The following is a 13,303-nucleotide window of genomic DNA, read 5'->3' on the forward strand; positions in this document are numbered from 1 at the left end:
ATATATATGTATATATATATATATATATATATATATATATATATATATATATATATATATATATATATATATATATATATATATATATATATATATATATATATATACAGTTGGAAGAACAAGTATTTGATACACTGCCGATTTTGCAGGTTTTCCCACTTACAAAGCACGTAGAGGTCTGTAATTTTTATCAGAGGTACACTTAAACTGTGAAAGACGGAATCTAAAACAAAAATTCTGAAAATCACATTGTATGATTTTTAAATAATTAATTTTCATTTTATTGCATGAAATAAGTATTTGATCACCTACCAACCAGTAAGAATTCCGGCTCTCACAGACCTGTCAGTTTTGTCTTTAAGAAGCCCTCCCATTCTCCACTCATTACCTGCATTAACTGCACCAGTTTGAACTCGTTATCTGCATAAAAGACAGCTGTCCGCACTCAATCAGACTCCAACCTCACCAAAATGGGCAAGACCAGAGAGCTGTCTAAGGACATCAGAGACAAAATTGTAGACTTGCACAAGGCTGGGATGGGCTACAGGACAATAGGCAAGCAGCTTGGTGAGAAGACAACAACTGTTGGTGCAATTATTAGAAAATGGAAGAAGTTCAAGATAACAGTCAATCTCCCTTGGTCTGGGGCTCCATGCAAGATCTCACCTCGTGGAGCCTCAATGATCATGAGAGGTGAGAGATCAGCCCAGAACTACATGGCAGGACCTGGTCAATGACCTGAAGAGAGCTGGGACCACAGTATCAAAGAAAACCATAATTAACGCACTATGCCGCCATGGATTAAAATCCTGCAGCGCACACAAGGTCCCTCTGCTCAAGCCAGCGCATGTCCAGGCCCGTCTGAAGTTTGCCAATGACCATCTGGATGATCCAGAGGAGGAATGGGAGAAGGTCATGTGGTCTGATGAGACCAAAATAGAGCTTTTTGGTTTAAACTCCACTCGCTGTGTTTGGAGGAAGAAGAAGGATGAGTGCAACCCCAAGAACACCATCTCAACCATGAAGCATGGTGGTGGAAACATCATTCTTTGGGGATGCTTTTCTGCAAAGGGGACAGGACGACTGCACCGTATTGAGGGAAGGATGGATGGGGCCATGTATCGCGAGATCTTGGCCAACAACCTCCTTCCCTCAACAAGAGCATTGAAGATGGGGCGTGGTTGGGTCTTCCAGCATGACAACGACCCGAAACACACAGCCAGGGCAACTAAGGAGTGGCTCCGTAATAAGCATCTCAAGGTCCTGGAGTGGCCGAGCCAGTCTCCAGACCTGAACCCAATGGAAAATCTTTGGAGGGAGCTGAAAGTCTGTGTTGCCCAGCGACAGCCCCGAAACCTGAAGGATCTGGAGAAGATCTGTATGGAGGAGTGGGCCAAAATCCCTGCTGCAGTCTGTGCAAACCTGGTTAAGAACTACAGGAAACGTCTGATCTCTGTAATTGCAAACAAAGGTTTCTGTACCAAATATTAAGTTCTGTTTTTCTGATGTATCAAATACTTATTTCATGCAATAAAATGCAAATTAATTATTTAAAAATCATACAATGTGATTTTCAGGATTTTTGTTTAAGATTCCGTCTTTCACAGTTGAAGTGTACCTCTGATGAAAACTACAGACCTCTACGTGCTTTGTAAGTGGGAAAACCTGCAAAATCGGCAGTGTATCAAATACTTGTTCTCCCCACTGTATGTATATATATATATATATATATATATATATATATATATATATATATATATATATATATATATATATATATATATATATATATATATATATATATATATATATATATATATATATATATATATATATATGTAGACAGTCCCAAATAATTTATGTACATGATGTCAACATCATGTCATAGGGTCAGTGTGCTTCCTTGGTTGAATATATATGTATATTATAATTTTTTTTTTTACAGAAGAAAGGCACATCCAACCAAAAAATTAACTCGATCTACTTTTTAACGAGATTTTTAAACTAGTAACTAGATCTACTAATTTAAGTAATAAGTAAAGAGCAGATCTGGTTTCAGACAATGTTTCACCCGCTTCCCAGCGAGATTCCTCAGGCCAAATAGACATATATATATATATATATATATATATATATATATATATATATATATATATATATATATATATATATATATATATATATATATATATATATTTGAAAGTGTGTCTGTGTGTCTGTGTGTTTCTCTGTGACCTCTGCACGTGAAAAAGTACTGGACTGATCCTCACCAAACTTCACATGCTGACAGAACATGTACCCGGGAGTGTCCAGATGTAAAACAATTGTACTTCTGACTTCCGGTTCCCGAATTATGACGTCATCACCTGATTTTGTAACGTTAATTTTTTAAGTGCAGCCGATTGACATGGGGCCAACGCCATATACAATATATCTAACATATGATTTTAAGTTTTTGTTTGTCTGTTTGTTTGTTTGTCTGCACGCGCTAATCTCCTGAAAGGTGAAGGATAGGAGCTAACCACTGAAACAAAAAATGTCGCGATGGGCCCCGGGATGGTTATAGGCTATGCGGCAAGGCCCCTCGGCCGAGGGGGGGGGAAGGGGTGTGTTTCCCCCTCACCAACCCCCTTAGCCTATGACTGCCATGGCCCAAGAGGGAACTGATACTGTGCTTGCGTCAGACATATATATGGAAGATTAAATTCATTCAAAAAGAACCCGGGCAGCGCCGGGTGCATTCACCTAGTATGTATATATATATATATATATATATATATATATATATATATATATATATATATATATATATATATATATATATATATATATATATATATATATATACATACACAGTCAACCCCCGCTTTATCATGGTTCACCTATCGCTCCCCCAGTTCATCGTGGGTTTTCCCTTGGAACGTAACTAATTTTTTCTGCGGATTCCCCCAGTACATTGCGGTAATAATATATAAAATATAAATTATTTAAGCAATGAATTATAATGCGTGGTGATCAACCAGTCACACAACGCACGAGACAAAGTTTCGCTTGTGAAGTTCGAATATTTTCTACGTTTTTTCTCCAAGCCCCACGATGCCGCCCAAACGCCCTGCACCTTCTAAGGCTTCTGGCAAGGAACCGAAGCGCCAGAGGAAGGTCCTGGGACGCTCCAGGAGAAGGTTAAGGTGCTCGATATGCTTGGGGAAGGAAAAAGGTTTGCCGCCGTTGGACGAGCACTGCTCGTACCCAGCACCTCAAAACCGACCAGACCAGACGAGTCGATCTCCAGAACCTCAAACCCAATCACTCCCAAACCGACCAGACCAGACGAGTCGATTTTTTTTGGGGGAGGCGTCCATTCATCACGGATTTTCACTAAGCGCGGGGAGGTTTGGAACGTAACCACCGCGAGAAACGTGGGATTACTGTATATATATATTGTTACGGCTGTGGAAATTCGCAGAGCACCATATAGGTCCTTAGATCAGTTATGCGGATTAGTGTGTGTTCAGATATATTTCCCCACCATTGTCTAATGGGATTTATTCGTGCTATCAGGGCTGTGATCTTTGAGGTAGTGTTTTTCTGTTACTATCGTTATTTTGGACCAATCGCCTTTCAACCACCCCAACCACACCCGCATCTCAACAAACCACGCCATCCTCGCCACTTCACCCCCAACCGCCAACATCACCTAACCACCTTCTCAACCACAACGCCAACCACCAGCCATGCCACCACCACAAACAACCACGCCACATTAACCACAACCTTCACAACCACACCACCGCATTTCTACCTCAGCGATGACTATCAGAAGCCTGGCATTCAACCAGGGAGAGCGGAGGACGTCCTCACGCCTCCCCCCCCCCAGCGAATAACATCTGCGCACCAAGCGCAGCAGGAGAAAACACCAACCCTGCGAGTGGAGCTATAAAGCGACACTACTAGTTATGAAGAAACGACGCCCTGGAAAAGGGAGAAAAATGCCCCCGATTCGGCGAGGAAAATGCCCTCCTTCTGGAAGGTTCCCGTGGGAGCTGGAAAAGGGGAGGGGCGAGACGCGAGGGGAGATAAAAATCGCGCGCTGAAGGCAGCGAGGGGGTTGGTGGTCGGGTGGTCGAGTGGCGAGTCAGTCGGTGGAGGTCTGGGATCGTGTGAGAGTGTGGAGTTGTGGGCAGCCGTGCTGGAGCCTGGAGTCTGGGGTCCCCGCAGTCGGTGAGGAGCTGGAGAGGGTCCAAGAGGGATGCCCAAGCAAGTTACCACGAGGGTGGAGGTAACCTGCGGTGGCCTCTTGGAGTTCTTTCGGTCAACCAAGCTCCTTGGACATAAAGACCCTAAGGGGTCCAGTCTGACCCGCTTGTCTTTAAGGGGGTCTTTTCCTTGCTTTTATATGTGTGGAAGTTGTGGCACCGTGTCCCGTTAAGTAGAGAAACTGTTAAGTGACTGTACATTATTAATTATAGACAGTTGTAGCGCTTCGCCTTGCTCGCGTCTTTTGTCTCGTCCCGCATTCATCACAAATCAACTGCATGCGTGTTTCACCAATTCATTGCATGATTGTTTTTATACGTGTAAAATAATAAATGTGCTTATTTGAATGTGAACCTGTTCGTCGTGTCATTTTCCCCATTGAACTGCCGTATTGCATTTCGGAATGGTAGCGGGTTTTTTGATAGCCGATAAAAGAATCGGGTCCAGCGAGGTCTCGCGATAATACCCCGCTCGGTTATCCCAGAACGGAACGAACCGCTTAAGCGGTTCGTGTCCAAGCAGACCTCGTTGAGGTACGGTCTCTCGGTAGGTTGCCCACACGAATAATGAGGTATATCGACAATTTGGCGATTGACCCTGTTGCGCGCGGGTAGAATATTGACTAGGCCGTGGTGTGTGCTTGGAGCACACCCGTGACTGGTTTTTGGCGTTGCTCCGGAAAGTCGCGACTGAATTCTTCGTCCAATGGGCGTATGGCCGCGATTCGGCTAAAAGTGACTGTCCGCACGCTGGCGGGCAGAGATTCGTAACTATATATATATATATATATATATATATATATATATATATATATATATATATATATATATATATATATATATATATATATATATATATATATATAGTCGTGTCAGCCTTCGTTGACACGGGCCGTCTGCACTGGCATCTTTTATCCCGCAAATGACTGAAGGTCTCTAACTGCTCTATTCAGTGAAATTATTCACCAACTCATTCCCCAAGGTCACCAAAATGAACTAAATTTGATGGCAACACCTGCAAGACAGAAGGATGGAAAACATTTCTTTCCTTTATAAAGGTTTCTTTATAATTAGTGTAGGAAGAAAGGTGGACTTGACGTGCAAATCGGAACAAACCATGAGAGTCAACAGCCAAAGCTGGATGGGGGGACATGCAAACTTTTCTACAAGGATGAGTAAAGACCAATCCTATCCCCATGAGGTGCCATAGACCACACTCTTGCAAAACATTGTGGTAAGCAGGCGAGGAATTCCCTATGGCACGATGAGTGGTGTGCATGGTGTTGGTGCAGCTCGGGAACAGGACTGATGGATGCAGTAGCAATTCAGTGGAAGAGAGGGATTGTGCGGTGGCACTCCTGTTTCCAGAGAGCAGTACTCCCTGAACAAAGATGAAGCAGAGCTGGAGATGAAGAGCGAAAGCGATAAGGAGAGGGGGGAGTTGAAGAGAGCCAGCAATGTGAAGCCCAAGAGAAACAGAGAGTGATCTTATTCTCAAAGGTTCAATCCCATCTGTATGTATGTGCAGACCCAGCCCTTGTGGACTCAATCTTTTTTTTAACAGAGATTCTACACAATGGGTCCTTTGGCCCACTCTCCATATCCTGGGACCGCCTTCACCTGTGGCAGGTGCCATGGTTGGCTGCCCGCTGCTTGTGGGAGGTGCTATCCTTCGGGCCCATCCCATGGGGCGGCCCATAAAAAACTGATCTCCTCCCTCCCGGGCCCAGCTGCGCATCTTGCCATCATGGCTTGCACACACTGGCCAAACAGTTAATGATGGCCCTTTGAAGCACAAAGCACTCCCATTGCGCCTTTTGTGGCTGCAAATCCTCACCTGGCCCCACATGCTTCCAAGAGGTTTTCACGCATACATTCTTACCTTGACTATACTGTCAATAAAATACATATGCTGTCTCCTCAGTGTCACTTGTAACAAGATGACTTGCTCTGACAGGTCCCTGATACATGTAAATCTAACCTACACGAAACACATAGACAAATGTTACACTTACTACAGTCTCAACATCCCATCTAAACAAATGCAAAACAACACTAAAATTATGACAGAAACAAAACTTAGCAATCAAAACACGAGTTAGCGTATTACCACCTGCTTCAAAATACATAGGGTTGGAGTGAAATTTCTCCTTTGAAAGCTCCAAAAAGAGCTCCCAAAAATACAATAGTATGAGTGAAAAAAAATTTAAACAGAGGGAGAACTCACCCCTGCAAGTTTTTACCTGCTACCTTAAAACTTTGGTTCTTCTCTACAAGTTAAATCTCAAGTTTTATGACTTCTCTTGATCGTGCAAGTCCTCAATTTTGTGATCAAGCAGTATGATTGGTACAGCCATGTTGTTCATTTGACTGTCATCATAAACACTGCAAACGCACAGATGCACCATTTCTTTTCAATATATGCATGAGGTTAGCTTGTGACCATGCCTTCCTCTCATCAATCATCGATCGCTTTGTGATCAGGAAAGTGGGGGGGGGGGGGAACCTCCCACTTTGGGTGAATCAGAACCTGAACATAAGAAGAATAAGAAAGTCATTTGTAGTGAACGTACAATAGCTCCATGTAAATTTGATTGGACAGACATTGAGCGGGCCTTCGTTGGATGGCTGGACCTGAACTGCATAGCCTGCCAGGAACATTTTACGGCAACGAAGTACATTCGTGGAAATGGAGCTATTCATTTTGATCAGTTTGTTGTTGGAACTGTCACATTCAAAAATACTGAACAATGAGATGCAATGCCATGTTGACTCACAAGGAAGCATATGGTAAGGAAACTTGTAAAACCATTATTTGATTTATTTTTTTTATCGTCGTGCACGTATGAGAAGCAAAATCCTGTTTCTCTATTTTCTTTTCTTTCACGTGTGTGAAAGGACCAAATCAGACTAAAGGGGCCAATTGTTAAAGTCATTGTGAAGATTAATGAGCAGGTATTTGGAAAGATGGTAAAACTGTTCAACATAGCATACCATTTAGCAAGACATGAACATCCTTTTACTTGCTTTCCTTCACTTGTACATCTCAAAAAGAGACATGGCGTGGACCTTGGCAAGACCAACAACAATCCAACTCAGGTGCGGACCTTCACACAGTTCCTGGCAGAATACGTACGTCAGGGCTGCGGTACTCAAATTATCTGAGTGTAATGATGGGAGTTAAAGGTGTTGAAGTGAAACAGGTTAGAGAAGGCGAGACTGCTTTCTTTCAGTCTCACAGAAACTCCATTGAGCCTGTTTGTTGTGAACTGATTGGAAGAGCAATTTGGTTCATTTTCTACTGAGGGTATTCTCAGAGCTGTGACAACGTTAGACCTGAGGAACTGACTGATCGAATTGAAAGGATATGGAGACAAAGATGTGAATTTCTTCTTGTTCATTTTCAAGATAGCCTTGTAGCCTTAGGATGCAAGCTTGAAGATGCCTTGGCTGAGTGGACCCAACTAAAAAGAAGAGTACAGAAGTACTGAAGTGGAATTCTGTGGCAGGAACGTTGGAGTGTGCTCTTTAAATATATTTCTTTCACCTCTTGGAAATTGTGCAGGTTATACCATTGGCAACAACTAAACTCGAGATTGCTTTCTTACTCATGAACAGAGTAAAAAGTGACTGTAGAGAAGTCTTGACATGATCATCGACACCTTGATGATGATCTCCTTAGAGGGCTCCTCTGAGGGAGAGCTCAATGTGGAATCTGCTGTGACTACTGGTATAAGGCTGCAAAACGAGCAAGGTGACCACATATGCAGACATTTGGTAGGTGATTGTCTACTTCATCTGAAAAAGCATCAACTTCTCAGGTTGCACCCCCTGCAGAGCATGAAGTATAAGAAGAGGATACATCAGAAGAGGAGATGGAAGAAGAAATTGAAGTGGAGGAAGCAGAAGGAATGGAAAGACAATTGGAAGTGAATTGCATGATAGACACAATAATGTTCACAAACTTCCCTTTTTTATTTAATAACCTCCACACCTTTTCTTGAGAACGTATGTGCCAGCAGAGTATATTATTTTAGAGTGTGAAGTTTTCCCGTATTCAATTTTATGAAACCCATGCCAACCATAATACAGCCCCCAGGAACAATTTAATGGCCCACTTATTCCACAAAAAGAGCCTTCGTAAACCCAAACATTATATTTTTTTAACCCTGATGCCCATTGATGACAAAGGATTGGTTCATTCAATTGTACAGTACTGCAATTAAATGATGGAACGTGAATAGGTATTTCCCCCCATATGATGATATATTTGATCAGTTGTTGCTTCATATCTGGTGTTCGCTTAAGATCATAGGGTCTTGAGTTTTAACCTCTTTTTACCGCTGAATTAACACCAGATGGGTTGACTCAGCCTGCCATCCTTCTGAGGTTGGCAAAATGAGTACCAGTGTACTGGTACAGGGGCACAGCATCAGCGGCATAGCCGCGCCCCCAGTAAATGATGCAGCCAAGTAGCCACAGGCCACACACGATAGCGAGTGGTTGCTTCCATTTATGTGATGTTTTTTTTTCAAAGAGGACCAGTTGCTCTCTGGCAGCAATTTGTGTGATTTAGATTTTAGACTATTACTGCATCCACCAACATTTGCTTCGTTTATTCTCTTGAAACTTGTCTCATGAAGACACTTCACCGATGTGATCAGAATTGGAGAGGGAAACGTTCAGAAATGCTCATTATTCATACTTGAAGCACCCGTTCCTTACGCTGCTGGGGGGTGGGTCAGATTGTTATATTTATGATTACTAATACGATGGCAGAGTACCCACCCGATGGGTGATCTTGTTCCAAGTGCACAATACATTCTTCTGATGTGTCCCTTTATTTGGGTGGTGTAAAGGCAGCAGATCACTGCCTTGATTGCTCCCAAAAATATAATTAACCCGGGTTACGTACACAAAGCGAAAATCTACGTACTGCTTATGTGCATATAGAATACATTGTGGTTATATCCCTTTGATAATTCAAATTTCACCCACCCTTGCCTCCAAAAGAAGAAAATGCCAAGATGGGTGATTAAAAAAAAAAGTTTTTTTTCAAAACTTGATGTAATCAAACTAAACTTGCACATGCACAACTTCAGGGTGCCCTCATTAATCCCTGAAAGTTTCAGTTTCCTTGGTCAAATCCTCTTGGAGGTGTAAATGATACATACAGTACATACGTACGCATGTACGTCTGTACATACCTCATACAATTGCATATATATATATATATATATATATATATATATATATATATATATATATATATATATATATATATATATATATTGGCAGGACTAGTGTAATTTCTGTGAAGTTTTGCCACCTAAGGCCTTAGTTATTTTATAACTTGGTTTACGCAGTTCTTCAGCTAAAATGTAGGGTCGGTAGGTCGAAATATAAATGTAAATATAATTTCAATTTTTAGAAATTAAATATTTTAATGATTTTTTTTTCGGATGTTCCATGGAAAAGACAAGGGAAGGTTGGGGGGGGGATAAATATAAATCCCGGACCAGGAGGATCTAAGAAAATATTGAAGATGGAAGACCATTCAAATGCAGGATGCCCATGTTCAATGTATCATCTGATGTGAAAAACAATAAAGAAGGATTAAAACTTGTTTTTACAATATAGTCTGGCATGTTTTTCTTATAGAAACCTGTTGGATCATCAAACAAATGGAAACAATGCTGAGAAAATTACTGTTCAAGTCGTAGATGTGTGCGTGCACACCAGTGCATAGTGCTGGATATGATTTAAAGAAAGGTGTCTACGAGGAGTCAATCAGAGCCATAACCAGCTCTTACTTTTCAGTGGGCATCTGATCGTACCGTCTCCCCATCCCCATGAGCACATCAAAGGCTGATTTCTGGTCCGTTGAAGGGTGAATATGAGCATCTCGCAGGGAAACTTTGACGTACTTGGCACCGAAATCTTTCAATACGAACAGCAGTGCAACTTTCAATGGAAACAAAATCGGCACGATCGAGAGGAGCCTGCGAATTATCCCTGCTGATGCACTGAATTGTTGCAATCGTTCGGTCAGAATATTTGTTGTCAAGATGTTGCGTGATTAAATCACCAATACAGTCACTCGAATTTATACCGCCGACATACTTCTTAACAATGACCTTCGCCCCAGAAACCACAGTCAATCTGAACCACGCTGGCCACTGCTCAGACACCATGACCGAAGACTACTTAACTGCACAGTTCTACTGCACAGTTTGGTTCAAGGTGACTCGGCATTTTGGCGCCCGCGCACGAAATTATATTTTGAAAATAAATGCCGACGTTTACATTTCGGGTTTTGAAACTTTTGCACCTTCGTCGGAAAATGTATAAATATAAAAGGCTAAAAATGTGTTTTATATTTAAATTTCATTTCGGCAAATATACCGTCGGCAGATTCATAAACCAAGTTATAGAATAACTAAGGCCTAACTATGAGAGTTAATCAAAGATATTAGTTCCTATCTTATTTCTTAATAGTAAAACAATTTAGTCGTAAAAATTGATTTAAAGTTGCATGCAATCTTCACTCCACCATGTCATCATATATTTTCCATCTGCCATTGTAAAACAAGGGTATTAAGCTGGCTCAATAAAAGTGTTTATCAACACATCATGTTCATCGAAATTCTAGAAAATGCTGTCAGTTATAGTTGTTTTTAATAGAGCAGGAATATGGGGAGATTATGTATTTGTTCAGTCCAACCAATTTTCAAGTTCTTTGAAGACTGATAAAGCATGCTCATTCGGGTTTAGACTGTGTGCTTTCTGTCAAATAGAGGCATGTGTTCAGCAATTTTGTAAAGGGATGTAAAGTGAAAAAAAAATTGAAAGTAACTGATGGAGTAGAATTTTGGTTTTGAATATTTTTCTTTTGTTTCGCTTTCATTCAAGATTAATATTTTAGTTCAAGATTCAAGTTTACAACATAGCCGAGAGGAATGCACACTCACCTCAAAGCTGCCCAGCCTGGGTTTGAATCTCGGCCCAGCTATAAACTATCATCCTGGTGTTTCACAAGCATGGATATACATCAATGTGCGTGCCACGATAGGTGTTAAAGTGGTCGCCTCCTCTGCCAGCATTAGATGGTAGCTGTTAATTATTCCACAGTGTTTTTCGCAAAGAGGAGGCGAGTTATCACAATAAACGAGCTATAAATTACTATTCTGACTGACTGCAACTTACCACCCAACACAACCCATGTCAATAAACTGCTTTGGTAATATCAATGGTCTGTAAAGAGTATGGTAAAGCTCATTATCATGTGATATTCATGTGTATGCAGTTTTCAAAATATCTATCATCACTGCTGATGAACATTGGCACTGTATGTAAAAATGTTTTGTGTGCGTGCATGATTGTCAGGTGAACCGGTGAACATCATTGAATCTTCAACGTCTTCTGAAATGCCAATTGTTTATAGGACATTTGGTAAAAAAGCCCATAATTCAGACAGACTCAACTTGGACAGGTGAGACAGATCCCAAAGAAAGTATATGCTTACGATGCATCGTGCGACCTTTTTAAAGCTTTGTGAAATTGATGCACCTGCAAACAATACCACTATGTATATTGTTACAAACAATACCACTCTGTATATTGTATACTAGCAGGAAAGGGGCAGGAAAGGGAAGTGCGATGAAATGTCCCCAAAGAGCAACATTTTCTTTTTAAATGTGGGGTGCCATATGAAACCAGGTGGGAGCATTTAAAATCCATGCTATCTACCTGGGAAAGGCCTGGCTGCATGCATGCATGCTCGCACATGCCGCGACCTTTGCACCCCTCCGGTCGGCTCACTCCGAATATTTTGTGCATGCTACCCGATGGGGAAACAGTTTTAAATTTAAAACTAAACTGTCAATTCTTATCAGTCTCCTTAAAAGAGGGGTTGGGCGGGGGGGGTGAGGGAGCATGTGGTGAGGGGAGGGGTAGGAGATATATAGAGGGAGAGGGGTAAGAGAGAGGCAGAGGAGTCAGAGAGAGGGGGGAAGGGGAGAGAGAGTGGAGGGGATTCCGGCAAATGTGACACCCAGTTTAATGTCCATCCGAGAGATGGTATGCACATTGATGAACCACCCTGCCTGTGAAACACCGGGATAAATGATGGGGAAACAGCTTTAAATTCAAAAGTAAACCATCAGTCCTTAACAGTGCCCTAAACATAGGGGAAGCAGGGGGATGGGGAGGGGTGGGGGAGAGATGGAGAGGGTAGGATACAGAGGGATAGGGGTGGGAGGGAGAGGGATAGGGGTGGGAGATAGTGGGTGGGATAGGGGGGAGAGGTGTGAGGTGGGGAGAGAGGGGAGTGGGAGAGAAGAGGGATTCCAGCAGATGTGACAGACAGCATAGTGTGGAGATCATGGCGGGTGGTTACACCTAATACTGGTCTGGTCGCTCTGATGGTTACCATACCCAAGGAGTTGCTGTAGCTGTATGCCATAAGCTGACTACCATGATAATTGAGGTAACACCCATCAATGCGCATGTTATGAGACTGAGGATTCGTCACTCCTTAGGTGTCATTTCTCTGTTCTTTCTATATGCTCCGACTGAGGCAAGTGATCTTACAGTGAAGGAGGCATTCTATGCTGTGCACGAGTCTGTGGTTGATCAGTGCCCCAGCCGAGATATAGGACAAGGAGGCCTATGCGTGAGGCATCTATGAATGGGTAGAGCATCATCTGTGGTCAAGTGATTCTCATCCTGCTTACAGAATAATTTGATCATTTGTTCCTCCAAACCCATCTCTTGGTGTACTGCAGTTATATTGGAGGGTGGTGGGCTCTTGACAGAGGAGTCTGAAGTGAAGGCCCGCTGGGCCGGTTACTTTGAGCGGTTGTACCAGACTGACCCACCAGCTGTTGAGTTGGACATCGGGGTGTGACTATCCCCATTGCTGACCCTCCAATCAACTGAGAGCCACCATTGTTTGTGGAAACACAGGCTGTGGTGAACCGGTTGAAAGGGGGTAAAGCTCCTGGGATATATGGCATCCATGCTGACCTTCTCAAGGCTGGTGGAAA

At 42.3% G+C, this 13,303-nt stretch overlaps 1 protein-coding gene across 12 annotated transcripts in view; it reads left to right on the plus strand.

Moving 5' to 3' along the window:
- The window catches only part of LOC147015460 (leucine-rich repeat-containing protein 49-like), a 356,628-nt gene that overhangs the window by 92,743 nt on the left and 250,582 nt on the right, over positions 1-13,303 (plus strand). For all 12 annotated transcript variants that reach the window (XM_085850233.1, XM_085850234.1, XM_085850224.1 and 9 more), the window contains one exon: positions 11,643-11,748. In XM_085850233.1, the coding sequence (XP_085706359.1) occupies positions 11,643-11,748 (106 nt within the window). The remainder of the gene's footprint in view (positions 1-11,642; positions 11,749-13,303) is intronic.

Source organism: Eptatretus burgeri, chromosome 12 (assembly GCF_056783735.1).
Source record: "Eptatretus burgeri isolate ZD-2024b chromosome 12, Ebu_testis_v1, whole genome shotgun sequence".
Classification (NCBI taxonomy): domain Eukaryota; kingdom Metazoa; phylum Chordata; class Myxini; order Myxiniformes; family Myxinidae; genus Eptatretus; species Eptatretus burgeri.